Source organism: Saccostrea cucullata, unplaced genomic scaffold, assembly GCF_032062105.1.
Source record: "Saccostrea cucullata isolate Sc308-1 unplaced genomic scaffold, CSIRO_AGI_Scuc_v1 ctg3072, whole genome shotgun sequence".
Classification (NCBI taxonomy): domain Eukaryota; kingdom Metazoa; phylum Mollusca; class Bivalvia; order Ostreida; family Ostreidae; genus Saccostrea; species Saccostrea cuccullata.
In genome coordinates this window covers 30,518-53,517 of record NW_026934456.1, presented here as the reverse complement: position 1 = coordinate 53,517, position 23,000 = coordinate 30,518, and the positions used below count along the sequence as shown (strand labels likewise).

The following is a 23,000-nucleotide window of genomic DNA, read 5'->3' as shown; positions in this document are numbered from 1 at the left end:
ATTATTGTAGACGGTACCGTCAAAAGGATATGAAAGGAAATGGCACGGATATCATCAACACGTGTGAATTGCACAATGATAGGGAAAGCAGAGAGGAGATTCGTTTCAGTGATATAAGTGGTACTATTTTAGATAAAATAATTTTGGATAGATTTTTTTTCTGTTTATTAATGAAATATGCAAATAACAAAACAAAAATGTCATTCTGAAGGCCAATCAAAGAATACAAATGATGCGTTCGGCCAAGTACACTCGTCCCTTAATGATGAGGATAATGGATATTACAACACAGTCCAGGTTAATACAAACATAACTATTGAGGATTTTCCAGATGTGATTAAGGAAAAGAGTGACCTGGAGAACAAACAGTTTCTTGCAGAGTATAGGGTAACATCTTGAATCTATGCCTTTATTGAAATTACATAAACCTGTCGTATAAGAACTTTCATTGTTTTTGTATGGTATGGTGTTTATTTCTTAAACCGTCTTTTTTTCTAAAAATCCTAGCGGTGTATTTTTACATTTGATCTTCACAGAGGCTTCCATCATCAAACATCAATGTTTGTGAAGCAGCAAGAAAGACAGAAAATATTGCAAAAAATCGCTTTAAAGCAACATTTCCATGTAAGACCGGAATTGACTTATTATAATCTTTTAAATTAGGATCAAATATTTGAATTTTTTGCAAAATGAGTGTTTATTGTATGTTACTAGGAAATATCATCCCTTCTATGGTTTTGCTTTTAATATGACAAAAAAAAAGAATAATAAAAAAATAGAGAACCAAATGAAATAAGAATATTAGTTCTGAGAGCCTTTTACAACTCATTCCTTAAATATGACGATGTATGTACTTTACATTTTTAAGGTTAGTTCATAATGTTTAAATATACGCAAATGGTGACTAGAGTAAGTTTATTAATAAAAAAAAAAATATCAGCATTGCGTTTATTTTCTTGTTTTATGCTTAATTTTTTTTTTACTTTTTTACCATCTCTCTGGTAAATTATCAGTTAATTCGGAATATTTTTTTTTCAGATGAGCATTCTAGAGTTATACTTAAAGAGAAATGGAAGGATTCAGACAACGACTATATTAATGCAAATTACATAAAGGTAAAAGAGAAAGAACTTTAATTATGATTGTCTTGAAATGTTTTATAATTTATTTGCAACTTTAAATCCCATTTTTTAAAGATCAAAGAGCGAAAATATAATAATTATTTTTTTTTTAATTTTTGCAAATCAAAGATCGACGTTGTGAATATAATTATATGCAAATTTCCCTTGCGTATTGTAGGCGCTTTTTCTCTCATGTCGAAGGTGTCAAGTTCTTACTCAAGGGTGTTATATTCTATCAAGTAAATTGCTATTTTTGTTTTCAAATTGAAAAATAATTTCGTTTAATAACTATCAAACAAAATAGCGACAATAAATACATGTACACATATATAAACTCCAGATTGAATTTAAGAAGGTGCAATTTTCTTCGCACAACAAAATGTAAAAAAAGCATTTCAAAAATTATTTATTTTTAGTGTAGCCTTTACAAAAAAAAAATCATCACCTACGAATGTTCCAAAGACATTTCTTTTCAGACCTATAGCATGTCCCCAAAGAAAACTTATTATAATGAATATTTAATTATCGCTACCTTGGTATACGGATATCAATGAATCAATACTCTTAACATAATGTAAAATTTTAAATTAAAAACAACCTATATTTTCTTGTAATTGACAAGAGACTTCTCCGGTGCGTGTTTATATTTTGAATGTTAAAAGATGAACACAAATTCTAGGATCTTTGAATAAAATTCATCTGACTGTAATGTATCACTGCATATAACGCACACGAAACAATATTATGTAGTGTTATGTGACGTTATATTTAAAACAACACGACAGCATGAGCCATACTTGTAGCACTAGTATTTTCTATCAAGGATAACAAATCCTATCAAACCATTTTTTCACCCATACAAACTTAAATAATTGTTGTCTCTTCATCAATATCAGTCTTTATTTCCTTTACTTAACGAAATAAACTGAACAAGGCAGAACTTCCTTAAAAATTGTTTATATTATATAACTGTGCTTCTTTATATTCAATTAGTAATTGGAGAATGATATAGAAATAACAAACAGTATTCAAAATCAAAGCCTTACTCTGTTCCTATTTTGTATTTGTGTTACAATGTGTAGACTTTTGAACTTGTTCCTTATCTACATATATTTCATTTCTTTAATCATCAATATTACAGCATTCATCATCTGTACAGAAAAGTGCACTTTTTGTATTTATTCTTACATGTACAACTATTCAAGTATGAAATCTATGACCAAATAATCATCGCGTGACCGCTTTCTAATAAGTGATTATTTTCTAGCATTAATTTAGCGAGGGTTTTAATTTATGGTTGTTTAATCGCCTCAATTAGATTATTTTCATTATATTGGTGATCAATTGTTAAATTGTTAATCACGTATAAAACTGAAAAAAAAATACCTTTTTCCATATCGAAGGTGCATTTGTTAAAATTCTTTTATACATTTATGCTATATACGTATATTCATCGAAAACCTTTTCAAATTGATAACTTATTGTCGACTAATTTCAAGCAAGATATCAAATATTTTAAAGTACTTTGCACTTCAATTTTAGGATAACAAAGGGGATGCTGCATATATCGCTGCACAAGGTACGGTTGAGCGATTCTATATTGATTTACCCTTCATTGGAGATTTTTCAACCATACAGAGATGACACTAGTGAAGGGTATCAGATTTTGACCTTTTTTCTCCGCACTTAGGACGAATGCTCAGTGAGGTTTCTTTATTGTGCAAACATGGTGTCGCCAAATCTCGGTTTTAAAGACCACATCCAAAAACCCCAAAATTTCAATAGAATGTGCCAAAGTCTTGGCAAGAGAACAGTAACTACTTTTTTCTGACTAAGATCAGTTAGATTTGTAATTTGAACTCAAGACCTTTAGATTATGGGGCACGTTCTAGTGCTCTAGCGACTGGGCTACTTAAGGATTACAAGGCAGTATAATGTTTACATTATCAATATAATAAGCATTTTACACATTTCATTTAAAGGTCCGAAAAACAACACATTAACAGATTTCTGGAGAATGATTTGGCAAGAAAAAGTAAAAGATATCGTCATGTTGACAAACTTAGTAGAGAATGGAAAGGTAAGTCTAATTTTGGAATGTAACATTCTGTTTATCGAATAGTCTATGGTGGATACAATGACCTTGTAAGCAAATACAATTTATCATATTGAGTCAAATGGTGACTGACGTTTTTCATAGCAATTGCTGTCCATTATTAATACACTGAATTAACGACGGATTTTTTCGGTTACCCCGAATTACCGAAATGTCCCTGATTTACCGAAATGCCCCCTAAAACTACTGAAATGCCCCTTGAATTATATTCTAATGGTCATTTTATGACAATTTATGATAAATTTTATTTATAAAACTGTGTTTTTTGAACAAAAATTAAAAAACAACCTTTTAATTCGCTCGAATATAGTGACTACTAAGAGCGATAACTCTTGCAGCATTATCGCAGCAGGAAGCGTGTTATTGGCCGTTGTTATATTATTACTGTATGATTTAATGATCCATGTTCTTCTTTCTTTCTCTTTTAATTTGTTGACAAAATTTTATACGGTATGTCTTGTTAAATATATAAAAAGAAGAAGAAGAAAACATGACAAAAGTACAAGTAAGTACACTTTATTATTTACACCTCATATAAGTACAGTATAATAACGTCAGGTTTAAAAATAAAAGAGATTTTTATTCATTTTTTATTTTAATTTGGAACCAAACATTTCTTTTTTAATATTCGCCGGTATCATTAAATTACAATCTACCACCCACCGCAACCCCCAAGATACCGTTGCCCAGCTCTTGCCACGTGGAGGCCTTCTCAGTAAGAGCCATAATTTTGAAAGAAAAAAATTGAAAGCCAAAGATGAATTATTAAAAAATCAAACTAGAAAAAAAATTAACACAAAGATCAAGTTTAAAATCATAATAATTTAACCCAAAGACGAAAACTGAAATATGAATTTAAAGAATCTAAAGATGGATAGTGGGGGATCATTCTTGAAACAATAATTGATTCAGCCCAGATTACCTAATAAGAAAAAAACGAATCGATAAAAAATAATTCTATAAGAAATTGAAAACGTCATGGTATTTTTGGCAAATTTTCAAAAAGCTTAACTTGAATTTAAAAAAAAAATCATTAAAAGAAAGAAAACTTGAATTAAAAAATAAATAATGAAAAAAAAGAAAAATAAAGAAAAAGAAAACGAAAAAATCATGAAAAAAAGACATGGTTAATGAAATTAATTCTCAGCTGGATCGAGAGTACTCTATGTCATTTATAAATACAAAAATTCTATGAATAATTATGAAGTGAAAATAAACCTTATTTACAAATAAGACCTTCGAATAAGGAGAAGCTGAAATGCAAGAATTTCACATATTAATTACATGATTAAACGTTAAAACTAATAATATATACAAAATTCCTCTGATAATTAATACTATTTACAACAACTGTTATGTACATTAGTTTTCAGATCCCCATGCATAACGCAATGTCGCGACACGGCGACGTAGGGCCTGAATGTTCCTGGAAGAGGATTACTAATTGTCAGGAAATACAATCAAATTTGGACGGTCGAATCCTACCCCAAAAGGGGGCATCTCGACAAGGAGATACGGCGTACGCACCGTCCGTATAATTTAATTACATTTTCCCTTTTTGAAAGTGCTAGTCCTCTCATTGATCCTTCTCTTCCACTGTCCTAATTTCTTACCTAACGACTTTGGCCTAACAATCGTCATCTTTCCGTCTGTCGAGGTAACCGTCGTTTTTTCTGTTGCCTTGAAATTTCCAAATTTTTTAAAATGTACAAAGTATACATCGTTTTTTATTCCAGTCGGAATTGACGCCTGCGATTCAGTAAAGGAAAATGATTGTAATTTAGTCACTAAATTTATTTCTTTTAATAAAGTGACATTATTTTATTTGGATTTTAATATTTTAACGTTATTTATTATTTTTTGTTTATAAATTTTAAGAATAACTTTCATTAAAACTGGATGGATACAGAACTACCCAAAATGGCAATTACTGAGGATGACACGTACTTGTCAACAGACAGGACATCAAATTTTTGAATGGATAACGGTACACAATCATAATAAACAGTAGTGTATGCAGCAGGGGAGACTAAACCCCTGGGGTTCAGAGTTGTATAATTTAATACACCAAATAAGCAAAGCTATGAAATGCTTACAGCATATTAAACTTAAAAGTTTAAAACAATAAATTAAAAATATTCGGCATGTAAATTGACAACATTCAGAAAATAATTCTGCTTATATGAAATCTTAATTACATCGCTTTCATTTGTTTAAAAATATATATAACTGTACGATTTTCCTCGGATCGGATTTAATACCGGTAGATTACTGTACATATATGTCTCATTTTTATGAAATAATTTAACTATTAACAAATATATCAAACTTTATTTTGATTAGATATGAAGTTGCCTAGCTTTTAGCTAGGTTATAACCTACCGGCAACGATTTTTTTTCTCGGGATTTAACAACGAATTTTAAATATATATATATATATATTTATACAAATGATCGATGAGTTTTAAGCATTAGAAAATTTTTATTCAGGTAAAAAGAAAATCGATAGTTATATAGAAATTGAAAGAATTATGTTATTCTTTTTTCGAAGAAAAATGACGTAGAGATAGATCAACTACACATACCAGAGTTATCTCTCTTAGATAAACACATGTTTTTGACCAAAAAAAACACATTTGTAATTTTTTTTTTAATTTTAAAGTTTAAAATATGTATAATAAACTCACCACCTTTAATATTAATCAAAATATTTAAGTTTTTAAAGGGCATTTCGGTAGTTTTAGGGGGCATTTCGGTAATTTCCAGGGGCATTTCGGTAAATCAGGGGCATTTCGGTAATTCGAGGTACCGGATTTTTTCCGTTATTTCCTGGTTATGACAAAGAGCTCACGGCGGGTGTGACAGGTCAGCAGGAGACGCTTACTCCATCTGATCCCATCTCTGATGTTGCGGAGGTCCGTGTTTGCTCTGCTCCTATTTTGTATTGTTTTATGGATTTAGATATTGAATACTCTTCGTTATCGCCATATCCTTCTTTTATTCCATTAATATGATTTCTCAATTTGTTTCCCCTGTTATCAACTTCTTAATTTTAGAACAAGTGTACACAGTATTGGCCAACTAAAGACAAAGCAATGAATGTAGGTCCATGTGAAGTCTCTCTTTTAGAGGAGAAAACATATGCATTTTACATTGTTCGAAAATTGTCAGTTCAGCGAAAAAATGTAAGTAAATATATGTATTTAATAGATTAAAATTGATAAAAAAGAAAACGGAGGAAAAGTTTTCAAAAAAAAAATTAAATAAAAATAACGAATGATTTTAATAAATCTTATTTTTCATAACAGTTATTAATTTTTACGCTAAATAAATAAATAAATAAATAAATAAATATATATATATATATATATATATATATATATATATATATATATATATATATATATATATATATATATATATATATATATATATATATAATTTTATTGATGCGTATCTTATAATGTGTGTTGATTAAATTCTAGACAAAAGAGAGGAGAGAATTGACCCATTTCCATTACACTGCATGGCCTGATCATGGTACGCCAGAAGAGATCGGTCTTATTCATTTCCATAACGCTGTTACAAAGGGAAAACATCCTGATGACATACTATTAGTCCACTGCAGGTGAAAAGTTTTCTATCCTATAGGGTTTTATATAAGTGCAAACATCATTACAGAGAGTAAGAGAGAGAGGGAAAGAGAGAAGTAGAGAAGGAAAGAGAGATATAAATTAAACAGTAATCGCCGAAAAGGAAAGTGTTGTAATCTGTATCGAGACAGCTTCGCTACCGAAAGGTTTCTGATACCATACTCTTTCTACCAGGTACACACATATTGCATCATCGGCAATTATTATTTCTTTACGAGATTTGCATGCATATTAGGTCTCCTTAGATCCTACTCGACCTGCTAAATTCATATTCCGGTAGAATTATCAAGTAATAAACGCCGCTAACTGTCAGATAGTTATCACAAAGGAAAAAAAATTGAAATAGAAATATTTGTAAAAATTTTCCTTACAAGAACAGTAATAACCATGTCGTGTAGAATAGACTTGACTAAGAGTATGCAATTCAAAACCTTTTGAAACCTTTCAAAATGCAGTATTACATGTAAATGTTGGATAGTGAATAAGCAATAAAAAGTTTCCGACATTCGGAATACCTGAATTAGATTAAGATTAAGGTTCCAATGGTCTGAACCCTAGTAAATTTCACAAAGGCTTACTGATGAAAAGGGAATGAAGATATTACACCAAATTAGTAAAAGAAATGATCAAATTGAATTTACAAAAATAGTAGCTCTTGATGAAGTGGTAAATTTGTACAAACTTTCAATTAATTTCTTACTATTAGCATATAATGGTGGGATGCGTTCTTATTTATGAGCTTGAGTTTTGTTAAGCGTTATGCGTTATATCTCTTTACTTTCTTACTTATACTCTTATCATTATCTTTTTTTAATTGACCTATAGACTTGAATGAAATATTGTAAGGTACTGCTTAGTTATTATCTTTTTTAAAATTTTCTCCTCGTTTTTTTTTTCTTCTGTAAAATGCTTTGGATTAATAACAGAGTGTGTTGTATGTTATGGACATTTAAGAGTAGTAGATAGGAATCCTTGTGGATAAGGTCAAAATAAAAGTTAATAAAAAACTTTAAACACCAATGACAAGTATCCTAGGGAAATTATGTCAAGCTCTGGGTGTAGTAAATCTAAAGAAGATTGAGACAACTGGCTCTTTTCTATCAATAAGAACTTAGGGGAGAAACAATATGTAAGTAGAACCTTACCTAGTTTTCGTTTGTAGATAGGAGAAAATTTGATAAAGTTTTGTGTGGACAGAGCTGTCTTAATAATCATTTAAATCGTTAACTTTTGAATGTAAAATGAAACATGTATATGCATTATAAAAAATGCTAATACCAAATATCTGAGAAATTTTCTCAAGAACAACAAATCTATAAGTAGTAATCTTCATTCAGAAGCATTCTTCATGGTTCTTAGACATTCTAGATTCAAGTTTGATCAAATAATGATCCCAAGGGTTGGGGGCAAAAGACAAGGTCAAAAGTTTACATAAAAATGCGTGTATAGGAATCGTCTTGAGAAAATCTTTTGGTGAAAACAGCATAACAATTTTGAGTCATTTTATTATAGAAGCATCCTCAGGTAGAGTAGATTCGAATATATGTAAGATTAAATAGTCATAATTAGCAAAATTGATATATAAGTATATCCTAAGGTAGTTTTGAGCTTACCCTCTTAAACTTTTCAATATGGGACTGAGTAATATCATATCTATTATGGTCCTACCTAGCGTACTCAAATGAGCGGCGTGTTTCATATCCTCTTGTCTAATCTTCTTTTGCAGTGCGGGAGTCGGCAGAACAGGTACCTTTATTGGTCTTGATTCTTTGCTGAGACAAGGGAGAGAAACAGGGCGGATCAACGTTTTTGATTATGTAAAACAAATGAGAGAGGATCGTATGACCATGGTTCAAACACCAGTGAGTAGTAGAGTATTCTTTAAGTTATCAAAATGAATGCAGTAAGTTGTTCTAACTATATTCCAGCGATGTTCTACCTTTTTTAGGAGCAATACATATTTTTACATAAAGCATTGCAATGTGGCTTCCAAGGAAAAGGAATTGTAATCTCTGCGGTAGATTTGCAATCCAAAGCGGAAGAATTACTGAATGACAGTTCACCACTGAATCAAAGACCTTTATACAAAGAATTTAAGGTATTTTACAGGCATTAAATTAACGAGATTGTTATCAAAATGACCAACTTTCATATAAACTTAACAGGAAATGTGTTATTTTACAGTTATTATCAACCCTGAAACCATTTTACAATGACGAGGAGAAAAATGATGCAAGGAAGGCCGAAAATAAAGCAAAAAATTTCAGCGACGAAATTTTGCCCAGTATTTCTTTCCAAAAACATTAATTTATATATGTAACTTTGTTCATATTGTTTTTAGTTTATAATGTATTTGTTTCAAATAGAGAAATTAGAATCGCTATAAGATGTTTAATACATGTTGTACTATTTGCAGTTTCCAAGTTCAGACCATATTTGACATCGTACGTGAAAGGGAGAAATGATTATATCAATGCAGTTATCATAGCGGTAAGTTTTATTTATGTGCTTCAATGTAGCAAAATAAAGAGTGACAATTGAACAAACGTCTGACAATAAACTTGAATACTAGTTTGGATGTTGGAGAAGAATTGCCTCCCTACTTACATGTAGTGTTGACAACTTACACGAAAGATCATGTTATTTGGACGATCCCGCACGATTAGCACACGATTCAACTTATTAAACGAAAGATCCTACACCTTAAACAACTTTTCCCGATTGCTAACGCATACGCACGATTCATCGCGCAAAAGAGATTTAAAATGTTTAGGAGTCGATATTTTGGAAACGAAAGAAGGCTTAATAGTTATTTAGATTTTAAATAATATTGAAACAATTAATTGATTTTGGAAAACAAACAGTTATTCTATGTTTTAAAAGAAATATCTAACAGTAGAAAAAATGATTATTTTTATTTGTACTTTAAGGTGGTATTCATAATCGATTGCTCCATGATTCTTTCAGATGATAAACGTGAATCCTGAGTTTTGATTTTTTTTTCACAATACGTAGTAAGACAGGATATATATATTTAAAAGATGGAACAAAATTATATCTAAAATATATGCATATTACCATGTTTTAATCCTTTATTAAAACATTCTTCACAAATCATTAATTTCGCAGCACTGTTACGGGTTGAAAAAGGGGGCGGGGCCTAATTTTTACGGGAAAAGTTTTCTGTGACGTCAAACAAAAATATGTACAATTTGTATTCCTCATAATACTAGAAAATAAAATACTTTGCAATTTTAAACTGTGTTAGCATAATTAACAACATCAAAACTTAATTATCAATGCATTAAACACAGTTGCTAGTTAAATCCCAGACAACAGTTTATAAAAAAAAATCATGATCGCAGCAAACTTGTCGACATGACGTCATTTTGGTAAAAATGACAAAAAAGACGCATTGTATGAAGTCATGTCAAGTATATATTTTACAATGAAAAATGCATTTTATAATTAAACAGAAAATTATTTACAGATTTTAGATAGGATATTAATACCAATGTAAAACCTTTGTTTAGTGCTAGAGATTATAAGTAATCAATTTTAACGTGTTTGTGTGTACAGGTTTGGCATGTTTAACTTCAAGGTAGCTTATTAAATCACCTTTTTCAAAGGCATACATGTACACTTAATAGATGTAAGTAATTTTTTGGATATAAAACAGGATGGTTTCCTTATCTTTAAAAGCGCCGCTTTCTTAAAATCGATTTATGTTTAGAGCAGCATCACCTTCTAGAAAGTACAAAAAATGCAGAAACAAATGGTAAATTATTTTTTTTTTTTACATTTCACTTAATTCGATACAGAGTGGGGTATACTATGTTTTTTCTGTAAGTATTTAAGTAATGTTACAGTAAACAGCTTTATAAAATAAATCAAGTTTCAGAAAGTTCCAGTTTTTGCACGTCTTTATTCCATTTATTCCTCTCTAGTAGGCCTAAACAGTGCTGTGTTACATACATTATAAAAATATAAAGTTTCAGAGATAAACATTGAAATAAAAAAGCAACCCAACAAACATGCCGTACTATTGATGACTAAATATTCATGGAAGCATAAGTTATTTATTTTGTAAAAAAATATTTATAGGGTGTTTTGATATATTGAAATATAAAGAATTATTTTTACTTTAATTATCAATAGAAAATATGAATAATTCAGTGCTGCATAGTTTCTATTATATGAATAGAATCTGAATGTGTTATTGAATTGTTTAATGATGGTATAAAGTCATATACGTGCATTTAATTGGTAACAGATACTGTGCAAAGAACTACAGTTAACTTTTTCATAACTTTAAATTTCTCTTCAAAAATTATTTATTGTATTTTTGTTATTCAAATTTCAGACTTTTACTAACCTTAGGGGATTTATATTAACCCAAAAACCTCTTCCTGAAACAGATGTTGATCTTTGGAGATTGTGTATCGACCACGAAGTGGATGCATTAGTGATCCTGACAGACAATGACGAAGTAAAAATATGTATTGAAATCCATATTACGATAACATTTATATATCTTTTCTTCACATTTTCTCTTTCCATTTTGCTGAAAAAAAAAATCATTCAAGATTATCAATTATATTGAAATCTACATATACAAACATCATCAAAGCGATGTTTTTTTATTTATTTATTTTTTTTTTATTTTATATACATATTCAGGAAATCACCCTACTTCCCAAGCGTGGACTCTCCAATTCATGTCCTCCATTCATCCTAACCACCGGAAATAGTGGGAGCACGATTAATGGAGTCTCGCAAGAAACCCTTTCCATGTCAAACAATGTAAGAATTTTGGAATGTTATGATTTAAACTTCCAACGAAAATCAATGTTGTTTTTTATTTGGTTCTTGCTTTAAAAAAGTTTTGCATTACAAAAATGTGCAATGAAATAAAATTATACAAAATTATTAGCTGGGAAGCCTTTTTATTTTAAAAATAAATTTGAAGGAACACAAAAGAGATGTTGTTGTCTTTGTAATACCCTCTGAAAACGATGTTTCTGTGGTGAAAGGAACAGAGTTGTTGTTAGAAAAACAGAAAGCGTCAACATCTCCTGCAGTTGTCATTAGCAAGTACGTTATGTCTACCATATATTGTATCCTTTCCACAGAAACAAAACCTTTATTATAAACTGACAAAAAAGTAAAAAAAAAAAAACACGAATTTTAAATGAATCAATAAAACTCTTATATATATATCACACAATTATTGGTTTCAACTCCTTTTTTTTATTTTGTGCACTTAAAGGAACGGTGCTGGATCAGCTGGGGTATTTTGTGCATTGTATAATGCTATGGAAGAGCTCCATTTGGACGGTGTAGTGGACATGTTCACTATTGTCCGACAAATTCAGTATAGGAGACCAGAGATGTTTACCAATCTAGTGAGTAAAAATGCCGATACACAAATATTTTCGAGAATTAAATATACGTTTAAATGATGATAAAGTTTTCATTTGAAATCTTTTTAAATGTAATTTTGTGACTGTAAACTAAAATGTAAATGCATGGAAACTTCTTCAAAATACAAGTCACATGTTGTTTAATTTAATGTAAGAAAGACAAGACATAAACAATTTAAAGTTAATTCTCCATATTATTTTTTTTTTCTTGCAGGAAGAATACAGACGATGCTATCAACTGGTATCCTTCTTTGTTTCTTCTGAGGGAATATATGCCAATATGTAGATACTGTTTCACAATTTACATGATGTAAATGCATATATGTGTGTATTTTTCCTTAGAATAGCTACAGTGTAAAAGCATATCATTTATTTAAAGGGAATCTACTGCATGTCATCTTTTCTGTTTTTCCCCCTTTTTTATGACATATACATATAAATATATTCGTGAATGAATTTGCCAAGTTTGAAAATAATTTGAATAAAGACTACTATTAAAATCTAATGTTATCTTTTTTTTATTAAATATACAGGACAAGTTTTTAATTTTAGATAGTATTTCTGTTATGTGTCTGCAAAAGATACAGCTCAACGCACTTTTTAAAGTCACATGTTTTTTTCGCACAAACTAAGATCACATTATTCTTGCAATCAAAAGTAACAAAATCAAACTTCAGGACGAGACACAAGCTTATATGTATTAAATATCTAATTTCAAAGGTTCAGTATATAGTCTAATGAATCATAATCGTAACCTTTCAACGTCGATGTTTAAAAGAAGACTTTATTAATAAATGATATGACGTTCTATCTAAAAGTTTTCACAATAGATTATTACAAATTTAATCAGTCTACCTTTCTTTAATACTATTAAGAAGAAATTTCTAAACTGATCTTTTTCAGATGAGTATTTTTCTAAGTACTTAAGAAAGTTTGCACATTTTCCACATTCGTCTTGGTTTTGTCGAAATGGATCGCCGAAAAATGACAATATTGTATAACGGAAACATGCAAAGGACAGGATAATAAAGTATTGTTTATCTTTAAAAATAGCAAAATTTAACTATTGAAAAGAAAATTATTTTACATATCAGGTCTGAAACTTTGAAAGTTTTGCTGTTAGAAGTATCTTACATGCTGTAAGGTTTCAGAAAGTAACCCTGATTTACCCTGAGAGAAAACCAGCTTTCTAACATCGAAAGCAGATGAACAGAAGAAAAATACTGTTTAATCAACTTGCGTTTAGAATTACAATATGCACGGAACATACAGAAATTACATTAGCTGCACTTTTTGTGTCTAGGCAAGGCAAAAGAACTGTTTAAAAAAAGAACGGATACAAAGAGAACTGCATTTGACAAGAAATCTTGAAAACCATTTAGAAACTGTCATAATCTATAATCCAAAAGCATATTAAAATCCTACCAATTATTTAGTGTCAATTATGTTCTCAGTTAGCGGTTTAAAATCAAATCTAATCAAATCAATTAGATCTAGTTTAATTTCAGTTGTAACACGTCATTTGATTGGTTAATCTGTTTTATCCATTTTGTATATTAAGGTCAGACGACACGTTCCTTAATGTTTTCAAAATGTTTTTAAATATATGTACACCAAAAAATGGTGAGATAGGCCGTTCAGAAGATTACCCATAAAGAATATATAAGAAATATGAATCTTTGGAATCTTTCCAAAGGGCTGGTAAGGTACCTTTATTTTTTGCGAGGGATCTTGTTTTAGTATCTATTCTTCAATGACAATATCTTCAGAAAAATTATATATTTTTGATGAACGTGTCGTTTGACCTTAATAACATAACTTGCCTACGTCACAATGAGTTACGTTAAAAAAAGTATTTCTCCGCTTGACGTTAACTTTTGAAATATGCGATATTTAAAGCTTTTCTCCAAAGGAAAAAAATGTAAAAGCTGAATCGTTGTCTTCATTGAAATAAAATTATAATTATTATTCAAAGATTGGTTGTATGGAAATTTTTTATTTAAAAAGCACCCATATATTAATTTGAAACAACATATTTTTAACAGATTTTAGGAAGGGGTTGTAGGTATATTACATGCACTGTTAACAAAAGATAAACATTAAAACTAACAAAAGGATTTGGAAACAAAATTATGCTTAAGTTCTATTGTCACATAGAGAAAATGAACAATTATTAGGAGATACATCAATAACTACGTTTTTAAATCATAATCAAATTATCAAAAAGGAAGTTATTTGAAAAAAAAATTGGAAGTATCTGGAATTTTGACTTTTTTCTTAATTGTTTTGCTTGCTTTTAACTGGCCGATGCCAAGCCAATGATTAATCAAGGTAGGTTTTGCAGCTGCTTTTGCAAAGTTTTCGGTAAATGTCAACAATTTTGAGTGTTTGAAGGTCTTATTTTTACCAAATTTATGTCCACCGATGTCATCCGACATTCTCCCGATTTGTCGCAAATTTTCAAATCGTAACCAGTCTGTTCAAGTGAACTTAATAATTACAATTCGACTACCGACTTAAAGTCCTATACATGTATATATATATGCTCATTTTAATTAGAATTAATATCCAAATTGTACTTTACGTAGTTAGTGAATTTTTGGTTGGAACGGTAATTAATGGTATTCGGCCGAAAAAATGTAGCAGTAATGATTGATCAAAATTTTGAAAAAAAAGTAGCGGTAGTAAGTTGAAATATTGGGAGATGTAGCGGTAATATTGACTTCCTTTGTCAACACCCATGTTCTATTGCCTAAGGGCATGATCAGCAGAAAGTCAGAAGCATCACTTTTAACAACCATATCAATCATTTAAAAGTGTACAGGGATCAAAATGAAATTAGCAATGATTTTTAAAAAATATATATATTTTCACAAGTTTTAAAAAATATTTCCCAAGGCGTTTTCATACCTAACACAACAAATTTTGTCTTACCTTTTCGTATATTTTTAAGCTCACGGAATAACCATGAAAAATTTATTGAATCGATCAACATATTTTTTTTTATTGAAATTTACGTTATTTTAAAAAAGTGCATTAAATTCATTTTCTCTCAAACAAATCTCGAGTAAAGTCAACGAAGACTCCTTTTGGCGAGAAGAAACATTAATGAATAAGATAAGATTAAAAAATTGCATTAAAATTAAATGCACTGATGTAGAAAAAATATTTTCAAAATCTTTGTAAGAAAAGTTTCTTTTTGGAGTTATCTTTCCTGTTGCCTAGGACTCAAAAACTTTGGGAAGTCTCCGCATACGTCAACATACAATGAACTATATGTGCTCATTATTGGCTTCTGAACTGGGCAGATACAAAAGATGAGAACTAGAAACGCTTACTATTTTATCAATATTGATAAACACACAATGATGTAATTTTTTATTGAAACGAAAAATTTAGTGTGCATAATTTGAACTATCATAACAGACTCGGTTTATTAGCCTGAAAATATAAATAATATGAAGGTTTGTTGTCATAACAGTACCCGTTGTTTACGAATTATTATGTTATAAAATCCCAGACGTTTGTTGTTCTTTTATCTAAAACAAACCGCAAACCTTTTTTCCATCGATCACTCAGTAACCATGCCATGTGTTAATTGTTCATAATTAGGGTGTAGTTCTTAGTATTCTGCATATTTTTCTCTTAGCTTTATCTCCAAAGCTTTCGTACGACTCTCTTACAAGCGGTACCAAGCCAAATCGTCAATGTACAAACTAAAAAAAAACGGAAGTAAAAGTATTTTTCTCTATATACGTCACAAATCAAATTGTGAAGAGGACCCTTAATTAACAGTTTCAACCAAAAAAAATTACAATGAAGTAAATATACGTTTGAGTCAGCACCTATCTAGAAAAACTTTCAAAGCAAAAGTAAATGATGATATATATGTTTCTTAAATAAGTTTAACAATAGTCAGCTCGAAAACTCTCAATTATATGAAGACATCTATCCTAAATAATTATATGCATTTAATCATCTACAGCTACCTGCATCTGTTTGAAATGCGAACACGAAGTGAAATGTTTTGCTCAAAAAATACACATTAAAACGCAAGCTAGTTTCTAACTGATGTCTATGTTCTCTCTTTAATAAGATAAGCTTTTTTCTATTATGGATAAAATACCCAGAGATTTACGATATGTTTTAGAAATCATGTACATGTAGTTCACAATCAAACACTCATTTTCTATGAAACTGATGATGATTATGAAGCTGGTGATAATATTTACTATACATAAATGTATTATAATAAAGATAACATGTACAAATTTCTCCTCTTGAATGTAACCAAATTCTTGTAAATTGTGAATTGCATTACACAATGTGATGTTTTATGATATTAGTTTTATTGAACGTTTTATTAATAATTTGAAAGATATATTCGAACATAATATCTTAAAACATATTTCAATTTTAATCATTAAATTTTTCTTTACAAGTGTCCTTTTTTCGCATACTTATGAACCAGAATGGCATAACTAGGTAAAGCATGACTTGCTTTATTATCTATGGATGTCTTTAGTTTCATCTCAAACGAATGACGCCAAATATACTAGTTACTGGTATATTCTGATTATCTTTTATTACTAAATATTTACATTCAGTGTAATTTTCCTTATGAAATCTATTAGATATCCACGACGTTCAAATTTCTATAACACACGCGAAACCTTGTCACCGCGCGTGAGAATACACAGTAGGAACTATATGCATTTTCAATACTCTAAGAACACCAAAATATAAAATGTTTTATTTCAATTTCATGAAAAACTTAAACCCTGAAAAATTATCTTAAAAGTTAACGTATTGAGCGTTAAGAATTATTTTGTTACTTATTACCTCGCAACGTTTGTTTGCGTCATTTAACTTTGCAACGTCATCTAACGTCATTTGACGTCACAAACGGCTCTTACATCTATTAACCACAACAGTTTTGAAGGGCACTAAATTCACATTTAAGATTAACGAAATGAGCAATTATGAAAAGGAAAAATTAGAGAATGTAAATATAACGCGCGGTATTCAATTTGTCGGCACGGCCAGGTGTGTTATAGGACCGAAGACATCCCAAAATATGAATTCAATGCTTAAATAAAAATCTTTAAAAATGTACTGCAGTTCATATCGTTTGTAGAGGGAAATCGCTTTAAGAAGACAGATTTTCCTCTTTGAAAAAAAGCAGCATGTAGCTATATCATTTGTTTTGCACTGAGAGAATTTCTTAAATAAACTCTAAAAAATGCTGAAGGAATCGAAAAAAAAAATCCCAAGAAGTATGGAATATGTACACATGTACGAGGTTTGTCCCAAAATTTCCTAGACTGAGCCCATATCTTTTAAAGAAAATATATTTTCGTAAAATTTTCTGGGTGGATAAAGCGTGGTCTTGGAAAATAAATTACGAAGTTTTATCATATTTACTTGACAACAATTCGAGCAATAAGATTTTAAGTGATATCGTATTCGAACACCCGGAGCAATCTGCATCGTCAAAAAAGATAAAGTCAAAGGTTCAATTTTTTGAACAAAATATTCCAATTACCAGAATCATTTTTTTCCAATTAATCAAAACGATTTTAGATATTAAGTCATTGTGTAATATCTTAATAACTATGATAAGACCAGACATAAAAATATACTTAAGACCAGAAAACATTTTCATGCCTACCAAACATTTATGACTTGTACATTTCTATTAGAGTGAATTCAGAATCAAAACACTTTATATTAGTCAAGTGCACCGCCTGTGTCAACGCAGCCGCAATTTCTTTTCTAAAAGTCGGTTTCAACCCGTTTATATCCAACGTTATAAAATTTATATTTGAGAAAGTACAAAAACCGAAATTCGAAGAAATAAAATTTATAGTAAATTATTAAGAATTGTCATTTGCATTTAAAAAATACAGAGTGCATAAGAGAATGAAATATATCATTTACATGGCGCTGATTTATGTAGTTCTTCGATAATCGACCATAAATCTCTTAAAAAGTGTTGGTTTGATTTATGTACGAAGTTTCATTTATATATGACATCGGGTTCCTACAAAACAACGCTTGTCAACAGAATTTTGGGACAACCCTCGTAATTAATTTTGAGTAAAGTTTTGAATCCGACGACGAATGCATTGTGAGGTTAGACTTTTAAAGCTTTTTTAATAGTTAGCCAACACAAGTTACATGTATGGAGAAAAATATGCTGCTTAAATGTAGTAGAACTTGTAAAAGCACAGTTACTGCATAAAAAATTAAATGCTAAGTGATGTTGCACAAACAATTGCCACTAAACTACATAATAAGCTACATTTAATCATATTTCAATAAATGAAAAAAAGTATATGAAATATACCAAAATAACTAATATTCCCTAAAATATTGAAGGAAATTATAAAAGCCAATATCTCCTATATAATTAATTTGATTATCTAAATTTGAAAGTGCTATATATACCTAATGCGTGAGATCCTTATCTAGTATATAGTACGCTTTAAAGGATTGTCAAAATTAACTTTTGTATTCTTGATGTCAAGTAAAAATATTATGACCTTGACCTGGCCTTCCACAAAAAGTGATAAGTTCACGTTTAATCTCATTTATACAATCACTAAGTGATATTGTTTAATCATTGATGATATCTGACATGATCTCAACTTCTTTTCGCATAATCCAGTCGGTAACGTTACATGCTCTTAAACGTTCTGTTCATGGACGCCAGAATATTCTCCTTGTATTATAATTTTTACCAGTTTTTCAAGTTAATTTCTAAACAAGAACATTCTGTTATAGTCAAAAATGACAATGTCTTGGAAATAGGATGGTTGGATAATGAAATTTTTTTTTCCAGAATGAACATGGTGAAAATCACAATCCAACTTCTCTTTCTAAGCAACGCCATTTTTCAATATAAATATTGTTGTGGAGGCCTTATTTTTTATCATATTTAATATGTTAAAGGTCTAAATTAAAAAGAAATTCAGGGAATAAATAATAATACTATTGAAAAGATATTCATCCACTTTTCAAGCTTCTACCTCGCAATCTTTAAATACAAATTGACGAACAAAGGAAACATCTCTTCCAAAGCTTGCTTATGCCGGACTGCATAACAACCTCAATTTGAACTGTCTACCTCCTACCAGTTAAACAATCAATCAAATTTATGGTTTAACGTCTTGATATATTGTATGCATAAGCTTTGTTCAAATTATTATACGATAACTCAAAAGTAATTTCCAAGTTATACGTTAGACTTTACAGCCGTTCGTTCCTCGAGTAAGACTTTGAAAACCATTTTCCGTCACGGGTCACATACATATTGACGACATTTGCACACTGTGATGTCAAAATTATTGAAACAATAATTACTTTTCATATGCTTTTTATACAACATTTGCATGAGTACAGGTGTGCCAAATTTCATTCTGATCTGAATCGTGGTTTGGTAAATATACATATAGTTCACGAAATCTTTGATAAACGCTTATACGAGGGCTGTCCCCTAAATCGTGGACAAGTTGTCCAGTGTGAAAAATAATCACTACTGCGTTCTGAAAATTACATTACTCTTTAGTGTTTATATCATGAATATACACAGCAATTGCAAAGAACAAGGTTCACTTTTACCTCATTTGACCCTGTGAATTTCTGAAAAACTGAAACTGCATAGTTTTAATTAACAATGCGTTAAAATATTACTTAGATCTATTGTGACTCCGATCCCATAAAAAATGACGTCATTTTCTGGCTAGTCAATGCATTGTGACGTCATGAAATGCGTCAATTTTCTCATATTCAGAAAAAAATTACAAAAACGGCCAATTTTTAAAGATATTTTTTGATATATGATATAGAGCGCAACGGCTGATCTAAAATATGCAACTACTTAATGATAGATCTTTTTCCAAGGATTAAAAGACATGTTTTACTTTTTAGATCAGAGTGTGTGCTCATATTATTTCTCTTCACTGAAAGCACTCAATTATACCTGTTTTCCTAAGAATTCAAGAACATTACAATTTCATAAAGCCAGTTCTCCTAGACCTGGACTTTATGGAGAATTTTTTTAATAGGATATCAAAGCACCAAGTCTCCATTTTTTTTAATGCTTCAAATAGAAAATCAAGTGTTGATTGTTTAATTGGTATATCTACAGGGCCATTTTATGAAGATAAAGGCATAAATAAACACACCGTGCCTGGATGATAACGTCAAAGCGTCTAAAGCAGCGTCAAGTTTCATCAATGCTTAAAATTAAAGTTGGATAGGTTCCACTTTAATTTAGAAATTCTATTGCTTCACATACTAGAGTTTCCATTAACATATGATGAACCAATCTAGCACAGGCATATGATCTTCAGAACATTAATTAGTGAGTTACGGACAGTATTCTCACCATCATTCAACTAATAGAGCATCTTATACCGACGGTCAACATTGACAGTTGCTATTACAATAGCAGTTTGTCTGTATTTTTGTACTACCAGGGGAATCGATCAAAAAGATTTTGCTAAGAAAACTCATTTCATTTGTATACTAAAGGTCTGGTGATATTTTAAATATTTTTTTTTCTTCTGTAATTATTTAAACTATTTTAAAATGTCATTTCAACATCTAAATGAAACTGAATTGCTCTCCGGCGCGTCGTAACGTCATCAAACGTCGCCATTTTTCGTTCATTGTGTTAAACAATTTCCCTTTTCGAATGCTTTGGAAACTCCCAAAAGTTAACTAAATGCCTTGATTTTTTTTAAAGACGACAAAATTGATTGTAAAATCAAATGAGAATAATTTCAACTCAATCTTATGTATTTAAAATTTGTATATCGAAACAATACTTGTGTATTCTATTATATAACCTTTTTTTCACCATGCGCCTTAGGACCGCACCATATGCAAATTCAAGCAAAATATAATCTTTATTTCTGGCCATTAATTATCAAAACAATTATGATGCACATACATATGATAAATAAACAATTTATATGTTCTTCATTGACATTAAATAAAATTGACTTGGAAATCCCCTCTATTCAAAATCAAATGGTGGTCCACTTTTCTGTTTTGAATCAACTGGGGGGCGGGGGGGGGGGGGTTCTACTTCTAAATTAACGTCTTATAGAAAAAAAATATTTAGAAATCTTATTGCATACTTACACGTATTATTTACCACAAAGCATAATGTTACTTGATTAGGCTTCTAGATTAAACTGTAGGTTAGGGGAGATTAAGTAAAAATGTATTTGCAGTAAACATATTTTTACCCCCATTAGGCCAGCTTTGATTAAAAAAAACCGGTTATACATCTTCAATATACAAAATATATATTTCAAGAGATGAAAAGCATGAATGAAATTTTTGTATCTCCAGCTTTCACTTTCACTGAAAGTGGAAAGGGGTTGACAAGGACATGTGTGTTCTTCCTTCAGTCATTCAATCTGCCTGTCTGTCAATACCACTTTTGCTTCCGCGAGATATCTCAATAATCCTTTGCAATGAAATTCTATACCCCCATTTTTAATGGTCTAATAACTATCAGTCATATCCAATTCGATAGGTGAATGTTCAAGGTAGTGAATTCATACATTCTGTCTGTGTGTAAAACTTATTTTTAAGGAAGCTTTTGACCTTTTTTTTGCAAAGAAAGTTTTATTATAATTCGACACCAGGCCCCGTCAGCCCTCATTCAAGCCCTATCCAATTGACAGCCTCCTTCTGATGTTCCGTGCGTGCTCTTAGTTTTTTCCTTGAGTTGAAGATACGGGCTCGCGAAATTGCCTTGTTTAGGGTTGAATTTAAAAACTTAATTTATAATTTAAACCTAGCTAGTACCCACACCAGGTGATAAAGTGATTAAAGTAGCTGGTGACAAAGAGGCAATTAAACACGGGAATAGAGTTATGAAAAAACAAATTTGTTAAATTAACTTTTAGAAATGAATATAATTTAAGATATTGTCAAATGCATAACTAATACATGTATATGATGCAGTTCAAATTCTTAATAATGTGTTAAACATACGGGTTATCATTATAAATACTGATATAAAAAAAATGCAGCTTATATTTTCTGTATAGAAAGAATTTATTCAGATGTTAACAATATTTCCAAATAATCAAATGACTCAACTGTAAATTTTATTACTAAACGCAACTGTATCCCGAATGTAAAAATAATTATAGTTTACCAGTACTTCTTAAAAGAAACAAATAGAATATAGTATGAGAAACATTCCACAAAACCTGGAATATTTTCAGTAATATAAATTCAAACTTTCTGGAAAAAAAATCTTTTCACCTTTTTCAGTTGATAGGTATGTTAATGCTAGTTTGACTGTCCCTTGTATAGACTTTAAAAAAATAAATAAATTCAAAAATACGGAAACTTTTTTTTTTAATTTTGTATTGCATCATTGCACATAAGAAAAGTTTCTTGCTTGATATAGAAAAGAAAGCATAAACCTAGCATAACACAATAATTGATCAATCCGGAAGTATTTTCATTTATTGCCGTTTCAAAAAATCAACCATTTTTTTCCTGCTGCATGAATAGATTAACAATTATTATCATAGTAAAAAAAAATCTCCACAGTCATGCAATGTATATATACTCCTCATACTGTTTCCTTCTTTTCCTATTTGACAAAATTTTCCCAAACTTTAGATATTGAAATAAGATCCTTGACACGATG

The 23,000-nt window shown here is 30.0% G+C and overlaps 1 protein-coding gene across 1 annotated transcript; it reads left to right on the top strand.

Annotated features, from left to right (window-relative positions):
- The first annotated feature begins 29 nt into the window (after positions 1-29).
- Positions 30-12,734, top strand: LOC134240787 (receptor-type tyrosine-protein phosphatase gamma-like). The gene is made up of 17 exons (XM_062722867.1): positions 30-120; positions 212-387; positions 537-624; positions 1,039-1,115; positions 2,664-2,700; positions 3,104-3,201; positions 6,294-6,422; positions 6,723-6,865; positions 8,617-8,752; positions 8,839-8,988; positions 9,075-9,174; positions 9,307-9,380; positions 11,254-11,379; positions 11,571-11,693; positions 11,860-11,984; positions 12,160-12,295; positions 12,528-12,734. The coding sequence occupies exons 1-17, from the start codon at positions 30-32 to the stop codon at positions 12,597-12,599; spliced, it is 1,881 nt and encodes a 626-aa protein (XP_062578851.1). The 3' UTR covers positions 12,600-12,734.
- Positions 12,735-23,000: the final 10,266 nt, after the last annotated feature.

Coding starts and splice junctions, on each gene's coding strand:
- LOC134240787 (XM_062722867.1), top strand. CDS start 30: ATGAAAGGAAATGGCACGGATATCATCAACACGTGTGAATTGCACAAT. Junction 11,380..11,570: donor TCCTGACAGACAATGACGAA/GTAAAAATATGT, acceptor ATACATATTCAG/GAAATCACCCTACTTCCCAA. Junction 12,296..12,527: donor CAGAGATGTTTACCAATCTA/GTGAGTAAAAAT, acceptor TTTTTCTTGCAG/GAAGAATACAGACGATGCTA.